This window comes from Miscanthus floridulus, chromosome 16 (genome assembly GCF_019320115.1).
Source record: "Miscanthus floridulus cultivar M001 chromosome 16, ASM1932011v1, whole genome shotgun sequence".
Lineage (NCBI taxonomy): Eukaryota > Viridiplantae > Streptophyta > Magnoliopsida > Poales > Poaceae > Miscanthus > Miscanthus floridulus.
Genome location: NC_089595.1, coordinates 89,220,709 through 89,246,872, shown reverse-complemented (window position 1 = coordinate 89,246,872; position 26,164 = coordinate 89,220,709). Strand labels below are relative to the sequence as shown.

The window sequence follows — 26,164 nt, the reverse complement described above, 5'->3', positions numbered from 1 at the left end:
CCACCGGGATCGGGAACTTGTCCTTGGACGTGCGGTCGTTGAGCGCCCGGTAGTCGATGCAAAAGCGCCACGACCCGTCCACCTTCTTGACTAGTAGCACCAGTGTAGAAAATAGAGAGGTACTGGGGTAGATGATGCCCTGCTCCAACATGGCAGTGCACTGCTGCTCGAGCTCGTCCTTCTGCAGCTACGGGTATCGGTAAGGCCGCACAGCTACCAGAGCGATCCCCGATAACAGGTGGATGTGGTGGTCGTAGGGGCAGGTCGGAGGGAGACCGCGCGGCGTGTCGAAGACGGCGCTGTGCTGAAGTGGAAACTCGTCCAGCAGTGGTTGTTGCGGGTCCGTGGTGACCACGGCCAACGAATGCTGCTGGGAGGGCGCGCCCGGGGCGCCCACACACTACCACGTGACGCGGCGGCCGTCCTGCTAGAAGGACACGGTGAGCCCCTCAGAGTCCTAGGTAAGGGGGCCCAACGTGCCGAGGAAGTCAACGCCCAGGATGAAGTCAAAACAGCCTAGCGTGAGCCCGACGTAGGTGATGGAGAAGGGCGCCCCACTGATGATGATGGGGACATCACGGGCGATCCCCTCGCATGGCACGCACTCACCGCTGGCGACCGTGACACAGCACTGGTCGCCCCCCTGTGGAGCAAGCCCAAGGCGGCGCATGGCCACGCCCTAGAGGAAGGTGTGGGTGGAGCCGGTGTCCAACAAGGTGAGGAGGTGCTCGCCCTTGATCATCACCGGAAGAAGCATCGTGTGGTAGGTCCTGATCCCTACAAGAGCGTGCATAGAAACCACAAGAGCGTGAGCGTGGGCGGCCCCGTCAACGTGCGGCTCCTCAAGCAAGGCCGCGGCCACAGCGTCCTCCGCTGGCGCCCCGTTGTCGTCGATGAAGTCGTCCGCCTCCAGGTAGAACAGGCGGGGGCAGATGTGCCCACGCACATACTGTTCATCATAGTTGTAGCAGAGGCCTTGGTGGTGGCGCTCTTGCATCTCAGCCGGCGAGAGACGGCGGAACGACCAGGCCGGTGCCGCTGTGCCCAGGGCAGCAGGTGCCGTGCCCGCTGCGGCCGGTGCTGGGACGCCCGGTGCGCCGGCAGGGCCCGCGGCCGCCCCCTGAGGGCGTGGAGGAAGGGCCGGCTGTGGCGGTGGACGAGCGCCGTGCTGCTGCGGCGACTGCTGCAGGGCTGCCGTGGCCATGGCGCGGCTCTCAAAGGCGTAGGCTAGGAACATCGCCGACTGGAGGTCGGGCGGGGCGCGCATCGCGACGTCCACCCAAATGTGTTCCGGGAGACCGCCGACGAAGAGCTCCGCCTTCTGGCACGTGGAGATGTCCCGGGAGTGTGCGAGGATCATCTAGAAGCGGTCCGCGAACTCCTGGACCGTGGAGTGGAACGGCAGCCGACCCAACTCGGCCAACCGCGAGCCATAGATGGGTGGCCCGAAACGAAGGCGGCACAACTCCTTGAAGCGCTCCCAGGAGGGCATACCCTCGTCCAGCAAGAGGGCATAGAACCACGTTTGAGCGACGCCGGTGAGGTGGTACGAGGCCATCCACATCCGCTGTGCCACCGGTGTGCGCTGGCCCTAGAAGAATTGCTCACAGTGTGTCAGCCAGTTCAGCGGATCCACGGAGCCATCGTACGTGGTGAAGTCCAGCTTGTAGCCCTTCGGTTGGAACTCAGCCGCGGGGGCGGCCACCGATGGAGCCGCGTCGGACGCCGGGGCCGGCCAGAGGCTGGAGCCGTGGAAGAGGGCCCCATCGACGCCGCCGTTGAGGGTGCCCGATGCCGGAGCGCCCCCATGGCCAAAACTCGTGGTGATGTGGGGCGCCTGCGGGATCGACGTACGCGCCGGCGTGGTGGAGTAGACCGGCGGCGAGGCGCCCATGAGCCACGCCGGTATCGGGGACGGCGAGTGAGGGAATTTGATGTCCTGGATCGGCACACTAGCGGGGAGAACCGATGGCGCTGGTGAGGTGGTGGTCGCCGTGTCGTCGTGTGGCATCCCGTAGGAGTACAGGGCGGTCGAAGACGCTGGGGGCGGCGGCGGCGGCGGGTTCGGCTGCGGCCCCAGCAGGAACCCATGAATCCCGGCCACCATCTTACCGAGGTCAAGGATAGCCGCCGTCAACTGCTCGTTCGTCATGACGCCCACGGCGGAGGACGACGCACCCACGACCATCTGCAGCGAGGATTGCGGCCCCCTGGCCGACATGGAGACCGCGGACAGCGGTGCGGTGGTGCCTAGCGGGTCCGCCGCGGAGAGCGGGGGCACGGTGGTGGAGGGCAGCGGGATCGACATGGCCGATACCAGGTTGGTATGCTGCTGCGGTCTCCCTCGTACCGATCTGAGGTTGTAGGAGGGAGCGGCGGCTGCGGCTGTAGCCCTAGAACCCTCGCGCAGCTACAGATGGCAAACTAGTGGGCGATGCCAATTAAACACAACTTTACTGCATTGTTGATTATTATTATCGCACAACACACCATATGTGTGATAGAGAGCTCAAATAATGTTTGCTCGTTTATCTTTTTTTTCCCGTTTGAGTCGTCCCTATGTTTCTTATGTGTTACAAGTGTTGATGCGCCCTGCCCGCGGGATAATTCTTGTTCTGCTACTAGCTCTACTGCATTATGTCCACATGATTAACAATAGATTAACTGAACAGATCATTCCAATGACAAATAAGAGCCACCTTCTCTGCAGACTAGCGGATCAATCGACAAAAGCAAAAATAGTAATCCATAAGCTTGTAACCTTGTAGCCGAAAGTTTTAAGGAGCAAATAATAAGAAATAAAAAGGTATTAAAGAAAAATTGACAAGTCTATGCATATAAGCACATCATGCTGTACTGAAACAGACATGAAATTCTACAGAAGAGTGAATGGCTACTAAAAGTCACATCAAGTTACATCAGTGATTTCAATGTCGTAGTAATCATAATACAAATAATATTTCTTCCAACATGTGCATTTGCACACTTTTAAACAATACACTGTAATCCATAATGTCAATTAGATCTCAAGAAAAATGAGCAATATCTACTTTCAAGAAACGATGCACATTCTTGGTGATTATATTATATGTAAAAAATGCGATTTTTATGCGACTATGTAAATTTTTTTATTATGATAGCAATGTAATTTTTTTTATTATGATAGCAACTTTACCTTAGCAATAACAGGCCTAGCCATTGAAGTATCAAGCAGATACTTTCTTTCATAGACTGCACCAGCGCGCAGATAGGGGTATATATATATTCACTAACAAATTCTTCTTTCAGGTCCTTCACAACAAGCTGGCATGCACCACTAGCTTTTGCCTTCTTATCCAATCCTTCCAATTAAATGGCACCCTAACATGAATTCAGCATATGTATTAAACAAATTGTTAGCTAGAATTAGAAAACCCAAACTATAATGCTAACTATTTACATATCGACAACCAAACAAAATATATCAATAGAAGACTAGATTATAAGAGTTACAATATTAGAAAGTTACAACAATGCAAAGACAAGAGGTGAGTAAATCATTGTTTGTTTGAAAGGCCTGACAGAAATGCAACCAGCAGAAAAACATGCAAGAAAACAACTACCCCTGGTCATTTTAGTTTTGCCCTAAGTCAACCTTTCAGATTTTGACAAAGTTTTAGACAAATGCACCAACTTCTACTACATCAAATTTGTTTCATGAAATCTACCATGAAATGTATATATTGATTGTGCATTTATTTAGTATTGTATATGTTAATATATTTTCAAATAAACTTGATTGAAGTTAAAGAAGTTTGACTTGTACAAAACTAAAACGGTCCTACATTTTGGAATGGAGGGAGTACTAAGAAAGAAAGGGAAAGAAAGAGAGATATGTTGGGATGACATCACATCACACGGTTTAAAATGGGACAGTACAACTGAGAATAGGTCAAGTTCTAGATACCTGGACAACATCAGCGGTGAAGCAGACGACTTCACAACCATAGTTCTCCCTTAATAATTAGTAAATAAAAATACATCATGCACAAGTTAGATCAATATAGACTTCAAGCTTGGTAAAGCCAAATTAAAATAAGGAATATCTATACCTGAGCCATGCATGGGACAATGACAGATGCATCCAGACTACGACTATAAGCTAAAACGACCTTATTTAATTTGCCACCCAATCCACCCTTGTTTTGATCGCCGCTATTAGCAGGGAAATTGCACCTTGTGCTTTTCCAGTTGCCATTGAACACCTGATAGCTTCATTTTTTTTCCACAAACATATAGGGGTTATCATTGCAGCAAAAAAAAATGGCTATTATTCTGTCAATAGATCGAGCTGCAAAATAATAATAGATTAAATTGCTAAAGTTTCCTATTACAAGCCCTTTAGTTGTACAGCTAAGTTCATGAAAAACAGCAATAATCATGGAGCACTACACATAGAAAAATATTTTTAATCATGCAATTTAATAGCCTTTTTGCATAAAATGGTTGGCCGATGCTTCATAGAAAATAAGGCCCTTTTAATGTTCACCTAAGTGAAAAGAACAAGATTGCCCAAAACATGAGGCCAATTAATTAATTTCAGTTATTTCTCGGGCATGTCCCAAGTGCCAGCTGATATTATTTTTACAGCTAAGACTATTTAATTTAACCATAGACAACTAACCTTTTTTATAGGGGGAACTAGAGGCGATTAATTTTACCAAGCAAGGAGGAATTCCAAAGGCAGATTGATTGGAACACTGGAAAGTGTAAAAAAAGTAACATGTTTTCATACGACAGGTATTTGAGGAATGATAAAATTAAGAATGTGAACACAAAATTGGTGGTGCGAATAGTGTGTGCTACATTGCAGGTACATGGAATAATGATCTAACAAGTAAATAATGTTAGACGATGGATTAGTTTGAGTCGGTTAGGCTCAGTAGATATCTAGCACTACGGGACTCAGTGAATTTGCCGAGTGCCAGGGGCACTCGGCAAAGCCCAATTTGCACTCGGCAAAGGCTTTGCCGAGTGCTGCACTCGGCAAAGAGCACTCGGCAAAAAAAGAGTCGGCAAAGACGTCTTTGCCGAGTGTCTTTTATCGGGCACTCGGCAAAGCCTTTGCCGAGTGCCGACACTCGGCAAAGTTGGAACCGAAAAAAAACCCGAAAAAACCCGAAAAAATGGGAATTTTTACCCAAAAAAAATGGAAATTTTTTTTAATTGGTGGAGGCCCCAACCGGTCAGCGCCCATCCATCTCCGGCTTTTTTCGCGTAAATTTCACGGCTACGCGGCCGACGGAATTCGAACCCAAGACCTCTCGCTGCGCACAAACCTCCTCTACCACTACACCACACTGTCACTTGTGTCTAGATTCCGTTTCAGTTCCTAATATATTATACTAAACCGAGTGTAAATTGCTTATTTGAGGCCCTAAATGAATTCAAATCAAAAAGTGGTCAACTACAAAGTTTCATAACTTTTTGAGATCTACAATTTTCATTTAGTAAGTTTTTCCATCCGAGGTCGTTTGAAAAATTTGAATTTTAAATTTGAGAGATTCAAACGTAGTTTTGCATGATAAGATGATTTCAAATCAAAAAGTTGTCAACTACATAGTTTCATAACTTTTGGAGATCTACAATTTTCATTTAGGAAGTTTTTTCATCCGAGGTCGTTTGAAAAATTCAAATTTTAAAATTTTCAAATTCAAACGTCGTTTTTGCATGAAAAATGATTTCAAATCAAAATGTTGCCAACTACAAAATTTCATAACTTCTCAAGATCTACAAAGTTTATTTTGGTCATTTGTTCATCCGACATAGTGGTAGTAACATTGTTCACAAATCATATATATCTCTTCTATTTTCATGAAATTAATATGAGAGATGTATATTTTATGAACAACGTTATTGTCGCTTTGTCAAATAAATAAATGACCAAAATAAACTTTGTAGATCTTGAGAAGTTATACAACTTTGTAGTTGAAAAGTTTTTCATTTGAATTCATTTAGGGCCTCAAAAATTGATTCGAAAAACTGATTTGCCGAGGGCCAAAAAAATACACACGGCAAAATACCTCTTTGCCGAGTGCCAAAACATAGGCACTCGGCAAAATACGGCTTTGCCGAGTGCTAGAAAAAAAGCACTCGGCAAACTGAGAGTAAATTGCTTGTTTGAGGCCCTAAATGAATTCAAATAAAAAAGTGGTCAACTACAAAGTTTCATAACTTTTTGAGATCTACAATTTTCATTTAGTAAGTTTTTCCATCCGAGGTCGTTTGAAAAATTTGAATTTTAAATTTGAGAGATTCAAACATAGTTTTGCATGATAAGATGATTTCAAATCAAAAAGTTGTCAACTACATAGTTTCATAACTTTTGGAGATCTACAATTTTCATTTAGGAAGTTTTTTCATCCGAGGTCGTTTGAAAAATTCAAATTTTAAAATTTTCAAATTCAAACGTCGTTTTTGCATGACAAGATGTTTCAAATCAAAATGTTGCCAACTACAAAATTTCATAACTTATCAAGATCTACAAAGTTTATTTTGGTCATTTGTTCATCCGACATAGTGGTAGTAACATTGTTCACAAATCTTATATATGTATCTTCTACTTTCATGAAACTAATATGCGAGATGTAGATTTTATGAACAACGTTATTGTCGCTTTGTCAAATGAAGAAATGACCAAAATAAACTTTGTAGATCTTGAGAAGTTATACAACTTTGTAGTTGAAAAGTTTTTCATTTGAATTCATTTAGGGTCTCAAAAATTGCTTCGAAAAAATGATTTGCCGAGGGCAAAAAAAATGCACACGGCAAAAAGCTTCTTTGCCGAGTGCCAAAACAAAGGCACTCGGCAAAATACATCTTTGCCGAGTGCCAGAAAAAAACACTCGGCAAAGATGCATTTTGCCGTGTGTTTTTGTTTGCCGAGTGTATTTTATTTGGCACTCGGCAAACACGGTCTTTGCCGAGTGCCCGATAAAATACACTCGGCAAAGCCTCGGCACTCGGCAAATCGCCAGTTTCCGGTAGTGTAGCTTGTAGGCTACGCATATTCCCTTGTACCAATCTGTTGTAATCTTTGAGTGTTGTACAAGCCGTCTTGGCAATATTAAGGGCCTGTTTAGATTCCAAAATTTTTTGCACAGTACCCGTCACATCGAATCTTGCGGCACATGTATGGAATACTAAATGTAGATGAAAAAAAAACTAATTGCACAGTTGGGTGAGAAATCATGAGACGAAACACGTAAGGAGACCTCTAGGAGGTATCTTGTTCCACTAAATCTCACATGGTAATCAGAGCCATATTCCTAACGGAACTGATCCATGACACTCCCATCATCCTCCACGGCATCTGCTGCACCCTCGCTAAACTTCATTGCCGTGAGCGAGAAACACTACAAGAACAACCACTAGATGTGGCGCGCCCAGGTGCTCTCGGCGCTGCGGGGTGCCCAACTCACAGACTACATCAGCCCGATGGCGCAGCCCCCACCGTCGTTCCTTCCTCCACCGAAAGGTGACGACAAGAAGGCTACTCCACCCACGCCCAATCCTAACTTTGAGGTGTGCATGGCTAAAGATCAGCAGGTCCTCAACTACCTGCTATCTTCTCTCTCCCGCGACATCCTCTCCCAGGTTGCGTCTGCGGAGCGTTAGGAATTTGGCTTTGATTAACATGTGAGATTGAGTGGATCGGAACGAGATACCGCCTAGAGATCTTGTTAGATGTTAATATAGCCAAGACGGCTTGTACAACACTCATAGATTATAACAGATTGGTACAACGGAATATGCGTAGCCTACCGAGCCTAAAGGATAGACAATATTTCAAGAAATACCTTGGCCATTGCGAGCCTTGTTCTGCCGCCGGCAAACCTTAACAGCAGTTGCGCCAGGGAGGGAGTTCGCTCCAGCCTAGCATCCACAAGTTACACAGGCGAGATTGCTGATTTGTCCAAGCAATTGGAAAACAGAGGTGGGGAAGAGCATCGTTTACCTTATGAATGAGCTGAGGCAGGTCGCGCTCGAGTCCGGACAGATACCAATCCCTGCAGGACCAGCAAGAAATTGTCAAAGAAGCGGTGCAAACACGTATCAAAGCCTGGAAACATCTAAGCATCGAACTAACACGGCCCTGTCCGGCTAGCACGCAATGCCGGACATGGGCGGAACGCGAGGAAAAGACAGGACAGATTGGAACGAACTAAAGAGAGCGAGCTGCGGCTTACCGACGAATCGGGAGGCGTCTCCAGCAGCAAACGCCATTACAGCAGACGATCGGAGCTGCGGAGGAGAACCGGAGGCGGCGTGCTTGGGCGGAGGGATTGGCGGGGGACGGACGGACTGCGGTTTGCGGAACGGAGGCGGCGTCCTTGCGCGGAGCGGTTTTGTTTTATACCCTACGGGCCTACGGAGATGGGGTTGTGTTCGGGCTTCGGGGAGTTTTGAGGTCGAGGAGGAATTGGAGTCGGTGGCGAACTGGCGGGGCTGCAGTTGGGCCAAGTCGGGCCGACAGGAGTCTAGCCCGTTAACTACTGTTTTGGACTGACTGGTATTTACAGGCTAAAGCCCAAGAGAAACATGGGCCGAGCGCCCACGGGGCTCTCCGTGACGGTGACGGTGACGGTGACGGTGACGGTGACGGAGATGCGTACAGTGAATCTTTTTTTTTCCGGTTCTGGCACTAGGTCTGTGTCCGAATGCAGCTCCGGCTCCCTATGCCTGCATCACATCTCACGCGCCACGTCTCATTCCCATCCAGAGTCTGGAACAGCGCCTTGCGCCTACACGGCGGAACCGAGCCTCGTGCCTCAGGGTGGGCGTTCGGTTCTCGGTTCGGTTCCCTCGGTTATTGATAAAATTCGGTTCCGAGAAAACAGGAACCGATCGGTTCCAAAAAAATTTAGGAACCGAGCATTTCGGTTCTCGATCATTTCGGTTCGGTTCCAGTTCTAACCGAACTAACCGAATTTTTCCAGAAGACCTCAAGACAATAATAAATATACTTGTTCTAAGACAAATTTATGCAACACTATATTCATTTTTAATAATAATAATATATAAGAAAACAATAGCAATATAGCAACACAAGTTCAAATATAAAACACTACACATAAACCAAACATAATCCTACAAAATACAAGTAAGTGAAGTATAATTCATGTAATTCGGTTCTTTCGGTTAATTTGGTTAACCAAGAGTAGGAACCGAATTTTCTTCGGTTATTTCGGTTCCTCAATATCAGGAACCGAATAAGGAACCGAATTTTTTGGTTCCGGTTCTTTCGGTTCGGTTCTCGGTTTTCGGTTAAATTTGCCCAGGGCTACTCGTGCCCATCCCTTGCCCGCACGGCGAAAAAACAGCCAACGCCCATCCCGTGCCCACATGGCAGAATTGTGACCCCGCGCCCACCTACTCCGACTGCGGATGTGCGGAGCAAAGGTGTCTGCCGACCTCAGGTACCCACACGCGAACCATGGCGGCACCTCAGCAGCAGCAGCAGTAGGCAGATGGCGGTCTGCAACACCCGATCTACTTTTAAAACATCCAGACAAAACATTTAAAACAGATAAAACATTTGAAACATGCTCTTGAAACATGTGTGTAGCCATTACAACATGTGCAACATCAAGATCTACTTTTAAAACATCTAGATAAAATATTTGTAACATACGTCTAAAACACTTGAAATATAGGCTCGCAACATGCGTATTTTATCATTGCAACATCAAAGATCTACTTTTGCAACATCCAGATAAAACACTTAAAACAAAAAGTCTGAAACGCCTGTAATACTTGAAACATATTGTTCTCCCGCGCGGCCATGGCCAACCTGGTGGGGAACCGTGGTTCCGGTGGCGCGACCTCCTCTTGATGGCGCCGGGTTGGTGGTGGCACAGTGCACGCCATGGCCGCGATGGGCGAGGTGGATGCGACGCGGCGGTGGACGCCCCGCGTGATGCAGCGCGTGATTGGGGCGGGCGTCACGGGATGGGGTGCGACAAGGGATGGTCGGGAGTGGAAAAATATTCTGGACAACGCAGATAGATGAGTTGGGGAGCGGAATCGGTTGGAGAGGCCACAGGCCCGTTGATGTTGGGCCCGCTGCGCAGGCCCGGAACCTCACAGGAGCATTAGTGTTTTTTTTTGGCAAGGAAGAAACAGTTTAACACTTGCAATAGGAAAATTAGGAAGATCTGAGTGCACAGAACCAATTGAAGATCGATAATGGGACGACAAATATTTCTCGTACAGCTTTATTTCATACAAAAAACAATGCAAACTATCTCGGATACACGTACTACGTATGCAGTATGACACTGCATACGGGTAGTATCCCCAACACTGTGCATCAACTATATATTCACGCTGCAGTAAAAATCGTGAGTACATCATTCTTCACAAGGAGCTGGCGCAGCCTCTGGAGCGGCGACCGGGGCGGCGACCGGAGCACCGAGCGGAGCCATCCCAGTCATCATGCGGCGGTTCCCAGCCTGCTTTTGCGCCTCGCACAGCGCCGGCAGCGACATACCTACACCCATCATCAGTTTCGTACCGTACGTTAGAAAATCGTCAACTCCGGGAAGAGATTAAACCGTTAATTGATCAATGCAAGACATGGATGGCAAGCATGCATATTCGATTCTCTGTAGTGATCAGATCGTATATACGGCGGGCGCGCGCGTGCACGCACCTTCAGCCGCGGCGACGGTGGCGTAGAGGTCGACGACGTTGGGGCACCCGTCCCGGCACGCCGACGAGCAGAGCGCCCGGAAGGAGCGGCGGTCCTCGGCCGTGGCGCTGGCGACGGGGAGGCCCAGCGCGGCGCGGTCGACCCCGCAGGCACGCACGCAGGCGTCGGTCTCTACCCACTCGGCCAGGCCCCGCGCGCCGCCCACCGCCGACGTCTGGCACCGGTGCACGCCCTCGGGCGTGCGCTCCAGCACGCACCGCCTCCCGCCTGACGACACCGCGAACGCGCACACGTCCGGCGGCAGCTCCTCGCACGCCAGCTGACCACCTGCACCATGCATCCACCATTGATAAGCAAAACAAAGGAAACGGCTTTAACCGTTTAACGTGGCAGCGGCAGCAGGGATATACGTACCACGAGCGGACTGCACAGCGACGGCGAGGACGAGGAGAACGGCGAAAGCGGCGGAGGAAGCCATTGACGCGGGCTATGCTTTGCCTGAGATCAGCAATCTGAATAGCCAAAAGGCACAGGCTAGCTGGAGAGTCGTACTTGGTGTGTGCTGAATGCTGATGAGTCGGTGAAGGAGCTGTGAGTTTATATAACAGTCACGCACGCGCGAGTCATCTCTCACGTCTGAGTGTGACAAGCCGAGACGACGCGGCACGCTGTCTAGCGATGGTCTGAACTCTGAACCGCAACACACTGCCTGCCGTGCCCGGCCCCTCTGTCTCCCTGACTGCAGGTGCCCTAGATTTCTCAGTACATCCTTTCGTAGAGTGCCGGTGATCCACCGTATCTCCGATTGTGTTTCACGGGAAAAGGACGTCTATCGGCTCGACACGTCGCACACGTCGCACGGGAGGCGATTGTGATAGGTTCTATTAAAATCTGGCGCGAACTATTTTAGTGATCGGCACTTTGCAGTCTGCCACACTGCCGTGTCGTCGCATTCGCTTCACCAGGTTATTAGCGGACGACGGCTCGGTCCATCAGGGTGCACTATTTTAGTGAAGCCTCACTGAAAAAACCAACGCAGCCGTATGGACGTGCGGTCGGGCCTTTTTGTCACCAGTCGCTGCATGGTCTCCGTCTCTCCGATGGGCTAAGGTACAGATCGGGCTGGCTTGCTCCGATTTTACGCACACCACCGAGCTCGCAGGAACACGTTATCAGATTTTCGGCGAAAGGTGCTACCAAATCAATTGAGTTGAAGCACGCAAGCGCCTGTGGCAGTCAAAAGTTTAACCTTTTATTACAAATAATACAATAGTAAGTTAGTATGTTGGCCCATAGGCATTGACCAATGTACAGATATTGCACCTAAAATATAATATAATTTCACACTCGATGGCACAAGGATTGTGCATTTGTTTTGATTTGCTTAGCAGAAGACAATAGGAGATGTTCATCAATCTCCAGCAATGCTACCTAAAACATATCATCTAATTCTCTGTTCAGATAGCTAACTATTTCAAACTACCCATATTTTGTGGTTTACTCTAGCAACACTATCTAGAATAGATCTCCCAAATCCATCCTTACAGAGGATGACATGTGGGATCGACCCGTCATTGTCTTTCATCTTCTTCACGTTGATGGCCGGAGCAGAGATCAGGCGGCGTCGGGGCGGGCTCGCTGGAGTCACGCCAAGGGTAGGACCAGGGCCGCGCTGGGGCTCGTCGGAGTCACGCCGGGGGCAGGCCAGGTGAAGGTCGCGAGTCGCGCTGGTGGAGTCGTGATTCACGCTGGTGGAAGCAGGTGGAGAAGAAACAGGGGAAAAAGTAGGGGGAGTGGAGTAGGAAGCCAGTAGGGGGTGAAGGAGGAAAGGTATGGGGCCAGCAAAAATAGACAGTGTAGTAGGGAGGGTCTGTTAGATCAGTTTTTTTTTTTTACATCCACTGTCTAAATTAGAAGTAGGGGTCAAATAGGGGGAGTCGATGGACATCGTTTTTCTTCCCAAATAAGAAAAGAAGACCGTGCGGCTGCTACATCACCGTCACCTTCCATCCCCTCACCATCATCTAAACTTTCTACTATTCCACCTGTTTTAAATTATCAGATGATTTTATTGTTTAGATCTATATTATTTTTATCATATATTTAGACATAATGTATATTATATATAAGTGTGTAGCAAAATCTATATATCCAGAAAAGTCAAAATATCTTATAATTTAGGATGTGAGAGCATCTCAAGAGTACCCAATATTTTTATTCTAAAAACATGAAGTTTTGCGACTCCTAAAAAGTATTAAGAGGAATAAAGAATGATATCTTTAAAAGTTTCAAAAAAAATTTGTCGCAAAAAGTTTTTTCTGCAGCACTTTTTTTCCTCGACCTGGTCCTAGATTTATGATGTTTTTCTATATCCGTTTAAGCCCTTCCACCAGTTCTTTCTCTCTTGCGATTTTCTCACCTCAAACCTTGTCTTTCGTCCTTTTCCTCTAGCACTCGCGCTCAAGCAAGTGAGGATACGCCGAGGCGCAATTGTGCGTATGTTTGCGCGCTGGGGAGCTCGGTTTTGCAAGCGTTTTGGAAACTCTTAGAGATGGTCTGAGTAGTAAGAGCATCTCCTAGAGTTTTTAATCTTAATTTTTGGCAAAATTAGAAAAAAAATCTCTCCAGTAACTTATTTAGGGCCAGATGGAGTAATAGTATTGTATCGCAGTCTATGATGATGTGGCTGGCTATCGCATTGACTCAATTAACACTGAACGAGATATGCACGCCCACAAATGATAAGTTACTAGCAAAAGGTAATAACAACCATCAAGTTCTAAATTCAAAATTAGAACATAAAAGACTAACAAACTTTTTTATCCTGAATTCTTTTGGTTTTAATTAGGAGAAGAAATTATTGAATATCCTATTTAAAACATCAAATAATAATATGTATAAAATGTGTGGATAATCCATATCCATTAAATTTTGACGATCTCATATCCTATATCCTCCATGCACGCACATAATCACATTCAAATTATCCATGTTTGCATGATACTAAAGCTCCTCTCCATATACTCAAAATTCTGATTCAAATTGGTTTAAAATTACCTTCCAAATTTTTTTCGAGCAACCAAAATGCATATTCCAAACGAGTTTCCATGTTTTCATGAAGAAATGAGTTTTATGGTACATATTTTTCCCATGCTGATTGCCAACAGTCCAATACTGTATTTGGTAATTTTTTTTTTCAAATAAAAGGCAGGTAATAAAATCAATCTTGTTGTAAAACCAATCATATACTGTCTTTAGTTTAGTTAATCAAAAGACTGCATCGATTTATGATGATTTACATACATAATCAGACTGCATCGATTTATGATGATGTACTGTCTTAGAATTTGTCTAAAAGCTGTCCCTTCATAATGACGCTTTCTGCTTCATTTCCTAACTTCAGTAAATAATTGTTATGATTTTTTTTTTAATTAGGAAGGGATATGTCTGGGTAACATTTAGTTGTTTTAGTCCCTCTTGTCAACTGAATTTTTCTTATGCACTTATGCCGTCTTCTAACTATATTTACACTATCTTATTACTATACTTACAATGATTTTTTCAGTATAATTTGGAAATAGCACAAATATATATCATTTTTTTTAAAAAAATTACAAATTTTTTCTATAGATTCCAAATATCAGAGAATATATATATATATATATATATATATATATATATATATATATATATATATATATATATATATATATATATATATATATATATATATATATATATATATATATATATAGGGAGAGGCTATTCAGTAGCCGGCTACAAAATAAGTTATTCTGTAGCCACCTCCATTTACTATAATTTTATATACTAATTTACCATAATGTCAATACATATTTACGATAGTTGAGTTACTATAACACATGGGGATATTTACCATAACGTTATATTAAACCACTTAGTAAGGAGTTACTATAATCTCGTAAATTAACATAGTAATTATCATAACTCAAAGTGGCTACAGAATAAGTTATTCTGTAGCCAGCTACAGGATAGTAGTCCTATATATATATATATATATATATATATTCATAAATATTCATAAATATCATCAAATTGTTCACAAACTTACAAATTTACAAATTTTTCTATAGCGAGAAGGGTCCATGATGAACTGCATAAGACGTGTCCTGGATCGGATCACGCAACAGCTAACTGCATGCGACTTATCCTGGATCGTCGATCTCCTGCGTGCACGCGCCCAGCTAGCAGGCATGGCGGCCGCTGCTCCACTTTCGCCACGTACTACACATGCATCAATGATGGATGCATACATCTAACAAAGCCGGACGCATCGGACGGCCTGGGCCATCGGCGGACGGCAAACGAATGGCCCAAAAATCAGTTGAAGCTCCTAAATTAACCGGTTGATAGATAGCAATACTGTTAGGAAGTCGAACTCATATAGCTTCACTTATGCAAAATCTTTTAGTATTTGATTAGTTAGTCTCCCACCCGGTTGTGTTAGGTTTAGCATCAATCCGTCCCTAACCAAAACACAGGATGGAAGATGGAACCATTTCATACCAGTTCCAGTTGTCTCAATCAAACACTTATGGCCCGTTCGGTTGAAGGGGAAAGGCTCCCTGGAAATAATCCAGGCTGGTTTCGTATTCTAATTTGAATAGGCTTCGTCAATTGCAATTATTCCTGGCTAGGTTTTAGCTTAACCGAACGTGCCCTTAGTGAGATCCACCGTGAGTAGTCTCAATCAAACACTCAGTGAGATCCACCGTGAGTTGTCTCAACCAAACAGCTGCCTAAAAAATCTATGGTACAGCTGTGGCGTGACAAGTTATGGTCACGACTCACGAACCACAGAGTCTCTCACTCTCAGTTCATTCTGGTGGGGAGCGCATGAGAACTAATTTTAGAGTGATTATGGTAGAGGTTGATGCTCTTAGCTCTAAATGGAGCCAGGAGTGATTCTTCTCCGCTCCCACGAGAATCTGTTTGACTGAGGAGTGATTCTCCCGGAGAAGCTGCACAAGTAACGCTGCCAAATGGCCCCGAAAACTGATGCAGAGTGAATTTTGCCATGGATCTCAGAAGGTAATGTATTCTTCAGCACCTTAAAGGCTGCAGAAAGATAACGCAGAAAAAAAGGTGCATCATCGATCCAGACTCGAAGAAAAAACATGATAGCATCTCACACATCATTCCCCAGTGATTTCTTCACCGCGCAGCTCATTAGTGCAAGGATGAGTAAATATGGGTGTAAGCAATCCACAAACACACCATAAGAAAAAGAAAAACAAATGAAGAGAAAACACGATAGCATCTCAGGCAACTTTCCCCATTGATTTCTTCATCGCGCAGCTCATAGTGCAAGGATGAGTAAATATGGATGTAACATCATTGATGCTATTTCCAGGAAAACAAATGGAAGAATTCGAAAAAGTTGATTCCATCAGCGCAAAAAACCGATGAATGATTAAAACGGAAAGGTGCACCAGAAACAGAGACTGGATTCAATCCTTCTGAGACTATGGATCCAATTTTCTAGCAGGATTGAGGATTACCGTACTGTGGCCGAGCTCGAGGACCGCCGCCGCCGACTGCGGCGACTGGACGAGGGACAGGCAAACCGGCAGCTTTGTGGTTTTTGGAGTTGGCACGCCCTGCCGAGACCTAAATCCTAACCCTAACATCCTGGCGGGCCAGGACCATTGGGCTTTTATTCGGCAAGAAATTCAACATGGGCCTTTCAAGCCTTCATCTTTGGAATAGTTTGGCTCAATCGCAAGTGACTTAGGATTTGCTCAAAAAAAAAAAAAAAGGCAAGTGGCTTAGGAGAGTGCTCAGTCATTTTGTTTAAAAAACATTAATACTTATCACACTAAATAAGTATTCTTATATTTTTCATAAAATGTATCTATTTGTAGATTTAAATGTTAATAAATAAATTATTTATAAACTCAATCAAATTTAAGTTGGTTACTTTGACTAAATCTAAAATTACATCCTTTCAGCGGTGCTTCGTGTCTTCGTACACTAGACTCTGCTATTGGTGTCAGTGACATGTTTGAATGTCCCACGTCACGTTATAGACGAACTAACGGCATAGAAATATTTCATATGTACCCAAGGAATACCAAGGGATTAAAACTATAACACACTAATAAACATCCTAATCTATGTCCATTAGACACCAGCTATTTTAAGATTCAAGACTAGACTAAATATTTTCAGAATTGAGGGTAGCTTAAGACCAACCGAACTGTATTTCCACTTCCACAGCAACCAGCCAAAATTTCGGTTGCGAACAACCTTCCGAACCACAACTCTGTCGAGTACCGTATAACTTATATGCATGTCACACCATCTTTACAGCAACGAGTCATTCTACCGGGGTCTCTGCCTAGGGGCACCAAAAACGGCTGTACTTCCTTTTGATTAACAAGGGGCAGCCATGAGTAACTGAGATGTTCATAGTTTCCTTCCAGAAATAATAGTCCACCCATCATCTAGATACTCGGCCTGTTTCCACCTACTGCCGTGCTTCCTCTTCGCCATCGTTGTGTTCCTCTGCTCGCGATGCTAGCCTCACAATATCTTCCACGAGGATCTTTCCTTCTGTAGGCACACAAATAGAAAAAGACAGAAAATAATGAGAAAATTGGGCATTTGCTACAAAGCTAGAGTGAACAGAGTGTACAGGTGTCAGGGGTGTGAACGGACCTTTGTCCTTCGAAAGGTTGCTGATGAGCTCTTGCACGCCTTCCTTCCCGATGGTGTCCTTCAGATAGGCTGCGGCGGCGGCCACCTCCTCAGGAGTCACCTTACCATCGAGGTCCCTGCACATGAACGGCGAATTAGATCAACATGCCGATGACACATGTGCAAGATGATTTTGGTCAAAACGTGTAAACACCAAGGTTTCCACCTCGTACAGGAGAAGCACTCATAGGCATAAGTTTATTATTGGGACTGACTGTAGGCTGGGTGTAGGATCCCAACCGGCAACTTGGTTCCGGTAATTCAGTTTTTTAAAAGTAAGGCCTTTGCAAAATGAGAACCGAGGTGTTTGCCAGGAAAACAGGGAATGGTTAGGTATCCTGTTCAGACTGAAGCTGACCGAACTCAGCACTTGTAGGTACATCAGCACAAAGCATGAGCACTTCTTCCCCAAGAGCACTGAGGAAAACAGGAGCACTTGTTCATCCAAATCAACACCAAACCCCATCCTAGCCTCGTCTTCAAGTTCACTCTCTCATCCCAAATCAACACTAACCCCCATTCCAGCCTCATTTACCCCTTTTCTTCCATCCAAATCAACAAATCATCTCCCAATCTCCCTTTCGTATATCCTTTGGGGCATAGCTATGGGGGGAGCAAAAGAGAACCGTGTATGGAGGAAGCAGCACAAAGCCACGTGTATCGTGGGCCAGAGGTGGAGCCATGTGCATCGCACAGACCATCAGCCAGCTATGTTGTATGGTTCACATGCCACGCTTGGTGCCTTGGTGCTGCTGGTTGTGCGCACTTGGGGTATTGGTGGCTAGGACTAGTATTCTGGGACTGGGAGCCGGAGTGGGGATTTAATAGTGGGGACTAGGGTACAGTGCTGGGGTGGGATGGGTCAAATGGCCATTCAGGTAACCAAGCAATCAGACTGAGATCTATGAAAAAATTCAGTTCCCTAAAGGCAGGAACCGATCTAAGAACCATAACCCAAAGTCTCGATCGTTTGATTTCATTTTTTTACCCAACCCTAAATGACAGTTCTGCTTGATAAACAATGTCTCGCATATCTTATTCAGGCTTCAGCAATATGAAACAACACAGCTATGACGGTGACTTCCACATGGACCAAACAGGAATATTGATTCAATGGAGATGGTTGGGTAAATTACAGAAATAGGTGGCCAAACAAATGTGCTGCTAAGGGGCAACAGGGTAACAACCTACTGCGACTGAAAAATGTACAAAACAATATTGCGAATCCAGATAAGTGGGTACTTAAGAGCTAAAAAATGGACTGGCTGACTATTATGCAACATTAAACAACTTTCAACATAGAAGCACCATACCTATCAAGAAGTTGCCAACGGTTTCCAATTTGTGCATCCACATCATCAATCTCCTTTTCTAATTCTTGAAGCATAGCATCAACCTGAATGCAGTAAAAGTGTAAAACATATGTGCAAGTGAATAATCAATCTCTTAATCGTAAATAACCAATACCACTGGTAGTTTGCGCCTCCTCCTTGTGAGGGTTAAATGCAGAAATCATTTATGAAACTAGATATCCTTTAAGGCTTTAGCTTTGCTAGTGAGATTAGATACCCATACTCCCTCCACTTTAGTTTGTTATAGGCTTATTTTAAGTGAGCACATAGATTAAGTTATAAAACCTACAAAAAGACAGAGTAAATGACCAACTTAAATCTTAGTTGATGCATGTCCAGGATTTTCCTCAAGCATGAAGATGACGGCAGTATATGGAGAATATGCAAAAATACCATCGATAACTACACTAGAGTATAAATTTATGTGAAGTGGATTCAAGTTTGAACCGTTTATGTTATTATATACCTCTTCGTCAGCGGTTTACAGTATAAATTAATTGGCTCACATCACCAGAATCAAGTGGTGCATGTTTCTTTTTGTAGCATTCTACTAGAATGTCGACACAGCCAGAGAGTTTGGTATCCTTACCAACTAGACCCATTTGATATGATTATTATCTCTAAGTAGCTACCAACTAAAGATTAAAAAAAATACAACAGCTCTATTGGGAAATTTTGATCAGCTTTTTAAGATGCACAGACATTCGACATCCTTGAAATTTAAAAACAAAGGGTAGTAACTGTTAAGTATCATCAATAATAGGCCAAAGTTACAATCATTTGATATTGGACTATTGGTAGAACTGTCTGTAAGTCAAGCAAAAGTTTGCAGTCTTATCTCTAAACTTTTCAGACATCTATTTATAGTTTTTAAGGGAAATATCCAATAACACTTACCTTAGAAAACACATCAAAGGTGATATTTGTAAATTTTAACTATGGCTATAACACACATTAAGAGGATTTCTTACCTTCTCAATCAGCGCTGACGAGACCTTTTCTTCTGCAGCGACCTCAGCATCATGGTCTGGCTCTTCCCTAGCAGCTATATATGCTTTTTTAGCTTCTTCTTCACCTTCAGTACCCTCTTTTTCGAGCATGGAGTTATATAGCTCTATCTGCATTGGAACATTTGGACAGCTAAATCCTATTAAACCTCCATGATGCATTATTTGTTATAACTGAAAGGTGAATGCATGAATAATTGTTGCTTTAATCACACTTCACACTATACCTCTTTATTGACAAGGCTCAGGAACTCTTGACGCTCCTTGCTAACAGACTGCATTGTAGAGATCGAAGTTGGAAAAATGTCAGACAGACAATTGTTCTAGAATAATGGTGCTATTAGTGTCCATATGTACATTTACTAATAAAAGAATACACATAGACTAGGATCATACAGAGGCAGATGCGAGCACAGCCAATGCACGGCTGATATTACAGAGCTTTTCCTTGTCATGTTCTTTTGCTTTTCTCAGCTCTTCTTCCCTAGCAGTAGCATCAGTCATTTCCTTCAAAGCTAAATCTTCTTCAGCAGTGTCTGGTTCTTTCATCTTTGCCTCCTCTTCTTTCTTTTGTTTTACCTTTTCTTCTTTCTCTTTCTTTTTCTCTTCCTCCTGAATGGTTTTTATACGCAGAACATCAACAACACAGATTTGCAACATAATAAAAATGATTATATAACGATAAACAAATATGGATTCATATCCTAGATTTTTTTAAGCAAGCTGCATTAACAGATCCCATTCAGGGCTTGCTCAGATAAAACACACACACACACCCGCTCCAATCCACATGTGGAATTGTTTGTCTGAACAAGCCTTCAGCCATTTTATTGAGAAAAGATAAGAACACTCTACATTAAATCTAAGATGAATCTCAAAGGAGTTTAGGTGAGCTTAATAGATCGAGAGCAAGGAATGTATAAACCATACACTGAGACATCAAAACTGAGTTCTATTATAAAAACGTTTTCAAATTAGTTCTTCTAATGAACAAGTTCCACTTGACCCGTGAAATAGCATAAACCATGGACTGAGCCACTGAGGCATATTAATGGCTTGTTTGGATATAGTGGGATTAGGCCCAATCCCTTCAAATAAGCTTTAGTTCATTTGCCAATCAGAAGGGATTGGGCCCAATATCAGTCTATTGAAATTTGCCTTTGTAACTTTGTCAGAAGAGAAAATACAAACAGGAAATCCTAAGAAATTCAAGCATGTGATTCAGCAAAGTCACAGCAAAACATCAGTATATGATGTTGGCATTTCAAAATATCAGAATATCCAGGGTGCATATAAAGTTGGGTTGTCAGAAAATACTAATCTATGGCTTAACTACTTAAGATAAATGTGTCTTTCTGGACTGGATGAAACTTAAATAACAAAACTAGGAGGTGCACATTCAGTGGATGGAAGTTCTCTATCAGATACACAGCACTACTCCCACAGAAGACCTACTCAAATATAATGATAACAGGAAGCTAAGAAAAAGAACATGTTTCCGTCTACAGTTCAATATCACCTTGATAAGTTCTTCCTGCATCTCAAGGAATTCTAATTTTCTCCTCCTCTCAGAAACCGAATCTTCAGATGGCAATACTGTCCCAACTGTATCCACAACTTCATCTGGTAGAGAAGATAGTGTTGCTACAACAGCCTCCTCAGGCTTCATTCTCCCAGACACAGTAAAGGCTCTAAAAGCATTACCAAATATAAGAATGCAAGCACGAGCGGTAATAACACTAGAAGGAAATATCAACCAAACTTACCTTGAAAGTATGAGAAGTGAAGATGGCACAGCATGATTAAGTGAGAGGTCCAACCAGTCTCGGAGCTGGGTGCAAAATGAAATTTATTGGTACAGTTTATCATGCATCTAAAATTCTACACAGCTGCTATATACACCAGATTTTAGTATCATTGAGTTACACTTATGGTTAAAAAAACAAAAGCCAAGCAATACAACTCAGATAGTCAGATGTGTTTAACTCAAAGTCGAAGCTGGGGCTGGTTGTACTTTCCTTCAACAGTACATCAGACCTGGGACATATTTTACAAATAGCCTTTTGGAGCAAACAAACTCTAAAACATAACATTTCATTTAATAGAGAGAAGAGACGAGAAAAGAACGAGAAAACAGCCGCTAAGAGAAGCAAACATGGCCCTGAGCAGCTTATAGAGGTCCTTAAAGTTAGCCAAAAAGAAAGAGAGAAAACATGCATTCTTTGATAAAACAGTGATCTAGATCAACATGAATAACACTCCATTCCATATCATGTGTTATTCCATATCATAGTACCATTCCAATTCTTGACACAGTGTGCTAAGGCATGAACATGTTAAAAAGGACCAAATTCATAGTTGCTGGGATGGCTAGGTACATCAGAAATAATTAACTATGCATGTGTTGTTGCAATTAAATGAAGGGTATATTAAATGGTGGGCAATAATGGAGAAGTGCTGAAAATCTGTCTCAAAAAGATAAGTGTGTTTTGTAGTGTGGAACAAGAACTGATGGCTCAAATAACTGTGATATGAATGGATAGCATAAAGGTATAAACAAACAAGAACAAGTAAATATAAGCAAATTACTCAAGGCCATACAACACTAGATCATGTGCACATCATAATGCAATAAACCTGTTGGCGCATCTCTTCAGTTGACAGCAGGCCTAGATGACCACGTTCCCGGCAGGCTTGCCGGAGCTCTTCTTCAGAGAGAGATTCAACTCCCTCAGCTTGAATCAGCTTATCATCATTCTTAATGCTGAAACGATAAGGAATATTAACAAAACAAGCAGATATTTCGCACCAGCATTTTAAGTTCGAACTCGATGAAGCTAAAAAACCAACAAAACAGACAGAAAAACAACTACCAACTAAACTGAAGAAAGAAGAAATCATGAACTTCTTTATATAGACAGAAAACAAATCTAGGTGTTGAACCTAAAGTCCTACAAAAAAACACCGGGGCATGGAGAGTTAAACATAAACAAAATGAAGATGGTACCAAATGTCTGCTAAGTTTACATGGCCACAGAAACACTGCCCATTGCAAAGTCTTTTCTTGAAAGTAATGCATGAATTTTCCTATCAGTAGTCCAACTAACTAGAAACAAAACTTTCCATTTTGATAATTGATTAGGTGAGCTGTCTATAAGATAGTATCAACCACAAGTTCCCATCACTGTTTGATATACAAAATTAACCAATTTTGTTATATTGGCATATGCAGATAAGAATGCATAAGCATTCAGTTAACCTCTTCATTTAAATACTTACTCTTGCAGTTTTTTGCGAAGCATGAACCTCAAGTAGTGGTCTGTACCAAAAGGCCGGATACCCATATATTTGCACATATTAACCAAGCGTGGTCTGCAGGATAGTGCTAACCAACTGTTTAGTCACTAGTGTAATTGTGAATATGAATTTATACAGTTACTAAAGGAATAGGAATATCTAACCTGCTCATGTTATCCAGAGTAAGTTCATCATTGAATAGCTTTGCGAAATTCAAGATTTCATCATTAGAGACACGTTCACCTCTCCTAACCTGATCTCAAGGCACATTATCCAACCAATAATAGAGAAAGTAGTTCACTATGCATAGTTATTCCAGAGACAACAGAGCACACAAAGAAACTTATACCTTATTCAAAAATTCGTCCAGATCTTCAGCTGTCTGTTTTGTTTCTCCGCTACGAGATGTCTGAACTTCCTTTGCCATTTCTTTTGCGGTATCTTGCAAAAATTTTGCATACTCCATTCTTGCTTTCAATTTCCTTTTTAATGCCTCCTGTACAGGAAAAAAAAGCACCCGTGAGCCAATCAGATTGCACTATGATAGTGCTTGTGGTTCCCATACAAATGGCACCAATAGGGTATGCTAATGAATCGAAATTAATAGTTTATTAGATATGGTTCGTGACTTAAGCATACAGTAGTATTTCACTTGCTGAGACACATGGCAACTAATAAGCAACATAATTTCAGGTAGTTGCAACTTACAAATAGTCAAGAACATACCTCTTCTTTCATTTTGTCCTGGAAAGTTGATGGAAGCATGTTTGGAAACAACTTGAGGAAGACTGGCAGTAAGAATTCCATGAATGGAACAATGATGAACACAGCAAACGGGACCAGCCTGAAGATATCTGCTGTTGTCCGTGTCAGCTGTTGCCTCTCTCTCCTTGAAAGGCTCTTCCCACCAGCAAGTTTCACCAGCAATCTTGATGAGATCCTAACATCTGCCCAGAGTAGTTTTGTCCCTAACCAGTAATGCTGCAGTGTAGAAACAAATTCATCCTTCCAATGCTTAAGCTTTGCAGCCCAATCAGCCCTTAACAAACAAACAAAAAATTGTCTCATAAGTTATAGAAGAAACAGACCAATCATTCATCTTATATAATCATGCATTCAGGTAGGAAAGAAAAGGAATTGAGACCTGCTCATTGAAGCAACAGCACGGAGAGCAGGACCCACACCCAGAATTCTCGCCCAAAACTTCTGTATAACTGATTGGTCAACCTTCAGAGATTCTTGTACCTGCTTAGCTTTAGCCTTAGCTTTTGCAGTGCTTAGGCCTTCCACAGCCTGATCACATTCTTCTGGGGATGCCTCCTTTTTCTGTTTATTCTGCTTCTGGTCCTCACTCTGTTCATCATCTGTATCCATCTTAGGCTGCCCTGCAGTTGCAGTTGATGCTGTGCGGACTGACTGCAGCAAAGATCTAGCTCCCAAGCTCAAAGGCAACCCAAATTCATTCTTTCCAATTCCACCATGAGAAAGAGAAATCACATAAGCTGGACGTTGCCGAAACCCATTACCAAGACCTAGTAGATCCTTTTTTATCAAATTCATACTGTGTTGCTTCTTCTCACATTTGAAATCCCCAGAACTATGCTCGAGAAATCGCTGTTCTGTTCTTGGCTCAACCTCCAAACCGAGTCTTCCATGTTGGAAGGTAGAGAAGGCGGACGATGAAATGACAGGTGTGTTAATGTGATCCAAGAAATACTTCCTTCTCCTAATGATTGCCCTTGAAGCCATACTTGATTGCCTCTGACTTCACAATGGGAAGATCACACTCATGTACAAATCTGAAGTCATCCAAAATGGTTCAACCATGAGCATAAATTTAATTATACATAATGACAGGGAAAAACTTACTAATCATTTCACTGGGCTCCAATTTGGTCCCCTCACAACCTCAGTGTGCATATAGAGCCCAGAGTAGCCAAGACTCAATAATCGCTGATGCTAAATTCCCCAAATATATTGGAGACAAAAAAAAACTAATTAATCGTTCAATAACTAGGCTCGACAAGGGCCGTTTGGTCTTGATGAAATTCCTTCGCTACTAGGAGTGGACCCAGTAAATGAATTTACACACCCCGATGATTTTTGCAAAAAGGTACATTTTTTCGTATGGAGTGCATATATAAGCTTGTAATTAGATCAAGTTCAAATACTAATGGACAAATAGCTTAAATTAGGGTTTGGGGGCTCAGTTTCACACGGCAGGAAGGAAAGAGAAGAGGTGAGCATACCTGGTGGATGCTCGTCGCTACCGAACTGCCGAAGGGCGACCTGGGCACCTGGCGTAGGCGGCGGCGGGCTGCGGTCGCCCACTCGTCGCAACGAGAGAGAGAGAGAGCACGGGGGCGGCGGCGGTCACCCACTCCACGCCACGGCCCACGAGAGAGAGAGAGAGCGCGCGCACGCAGGATGAACGGGAGAGAAGAAAAGGCTGCACGCAACTCCTGGGGTTCAGGGCTTGTTTGCTTTCATTAAAAATTAGTGATTTATAAGTCATATATGTTTAGTTGTAAATGACTTATAAGCTCATTAAATATATGGGCCCTACGCGAAAAAGGATGACTTATAAGTTTTAAGCTAGGGTGAACCAACTTAAAACTTATAAGTAGGGGTGACTTATAAGTTGATGGTGTTTGCCAAAATAAGTCATTTATTTTACTTTTTAACTTATAAGTAGGTGACTTATTTGGAACCAAACATGCCCTTAAGATTGTGTATAGAAATTGAGCGAATTCCCTGTAACCCATTATAAAAGATTACAATTTCTTAAAGTTTGGCGGACTTCAGCGTGTTCTATTTTTTCCCCCTCCGTACAGCTCGGTAGGTGTAAAAAGTCAAAAAATACTTTTAGATTTAAATATGTCATTAATTTATTTTGATCATGACTTTAAATTAAAAAACTCAAAATTAGAAAGTTGTAGATCTCGTCGAGATCTATAATTTTTAAATAAAAATTATTTTTATTTAATTTCACAAAAATCATATCTTTTTTACAGAATTAAATAAAGATAATTTTATATGAAAATTATAGATATCGACGAGATCTATAATTTTCTAGT

General features: G+C 43.3%; 2 protein-coding genes and 2 non-coding genes across 6 annotated transcripts; all 4 read right to left on the bottom strand.

Annotated features, from left to right (window-relative positions):
• Window positions 1-10,356: 10,356 nt before the first annotated feature.
• On the bottom strand, window positions 10,357-16,303 carry LOC136514026 (uncharacterized). Of its 3 annotated transcripts, XM_066508006.1 has the most exons (4): window positions 16,234-16,289; window positions 11,108-11,205; window positions 10,694-11,020; window positions 10,357-10,531 (listed from the first exon to the last, which is right to left on the bottom strand). In XM_066508006.1, exons 2-4 carry the CDS (start codon window positions 11,169-11,171, stop codon window positions 10,392-10,394), a joined length of 531 nt encoding a protein of 176 aa, XP_066364103.1. In that variant the 5' UTR covers window positions 11,172-11,205; window positions 16,234-16,289; the 3' UTR covers window positions 10,357-10,391. The 3 variants fall into 3 exon arrangements, 1 of the variants encoding a protein (XP_066364103.1); XR_010773501.1 differs by lacking the exons at window positions 10,357-10,531; window positions 10,694-11,020; window positions 11,108-11,205 and adding an exon at window positions 14,779-15,790 and having other exon boundaries at window positions 16,234-16,303; XR_010773500.1 differs by lacking the exons at window positions 10,357-10,531; window positions 10,694-11,020; window positions 11,108-11,205 and adding an exon at window positions 14,779-15,065 and having other exon boundaries at window positions 16,234-16,303.
• On the bottom strand, window positions 15,749-15,835 carry LOC136514674 (small nucleolar RNA snoR27). Its single transcript, XR_010773815.1, has one exon. It is a non-coding gene; the product is annotated as a small nucleolar RNA snoR27 (small nucleolar RNA).
• Window positions 15,987-16,079, bottom strand: LOC136514671 (small nucleolar RNA snoR26). Its single transcript, XR_010773812.1, has one exon. It is a non-coding gene; the product is annotated as a small nucleolar RNA snoR26 (small nucleolar RNA).
• Window positions 16,304-16,912: 609 nt separating the features above from the next.
• LOC136511654 (uncharacterized) lies at window positions 16,913-25,547 on the bottom strand. Its single transcript, XM_066505700.1, has 15 exons — window positions 25,337-25,547; window positions 24,232-24,886; window positions 23,814-24,126; window positions 23,437-23,583; window positions 23,252-23,340; window positions 23,070-23,162; window positions 22,428-22,554; window positions 21,557-21,621; window positions 21,310-21,481; window positions 20,187-20,402; window positions 20,018-20,065; window positions 19,755-19,901; window positions 18,745-18,827; window positions 17,393-17,508; window positions 16,913-17,287 (listed from the first exon to the last, which is right to left on the bottom strand). The coding sequence occupies exons 2-15, from the start codon at window positions 24,834-24,836 to the stop codon at window positions 17,202-17,204; spliced, it is 2,307 nt and encodes a 768-aa protein (XP_066361797.1). The 5' UTR covers window positions 24,837-24,886; window positions 25,337-25,547; the 3' UTR covers window positions 16,913-17,201.
• Between the last annotated feature and the right edge of the window lie 617 nt (window positions 25,548-26,164).

Excerpts from the sequence above, each read along its gene's own strand:
- LOC136514026 (XM_066508006.1), bottom strand. The coding sequence starts at position 11,171 with ATGGCTTCCTCCGCCGCTTTCGCCGTTCTCCTCGTCCTCGCCGTCGCT. Across the intron at positions 11,021-11,107 it reads CGCTGTGCAGTCCGCTCGTG|GTGGTCAGCTGGCGTGCGAG; the intron begins GTACGTATATCC and ends TGCATGGTGCAG. Across the intron at positions 10,532-10,693 it reads CACCGTCGCCGCGGCTGAAG|GTATGTCGCTGCCGGCGCTG; the intron begins GTGCGTGCACGC and ends TGATGGGTGTAG.
- LOC136511654 (XM_066505700.1), bottom strand. The coding sequence starts at position 24,836 with ATGGCTTCAAGGGCAATCATTAGGAGAAGGAAGTATTTCTTGGATCAC. Across the intron at positions 23,584-23,813 it reads AGGACAAAATGAAAGAAGAG|GAGGCATTAAAAAGGAAATT; the intron begins GTATGTTCTTGA and ends TTTCCTGTACAG. Across the intron at positions 21,622-22,427 it reads CTGAAGAGATGCGCCAACAG|CTCCGAGACTGGTTGGACCT; the intron begins GTTTATTGCATT and ends TTTTGCACCCAG.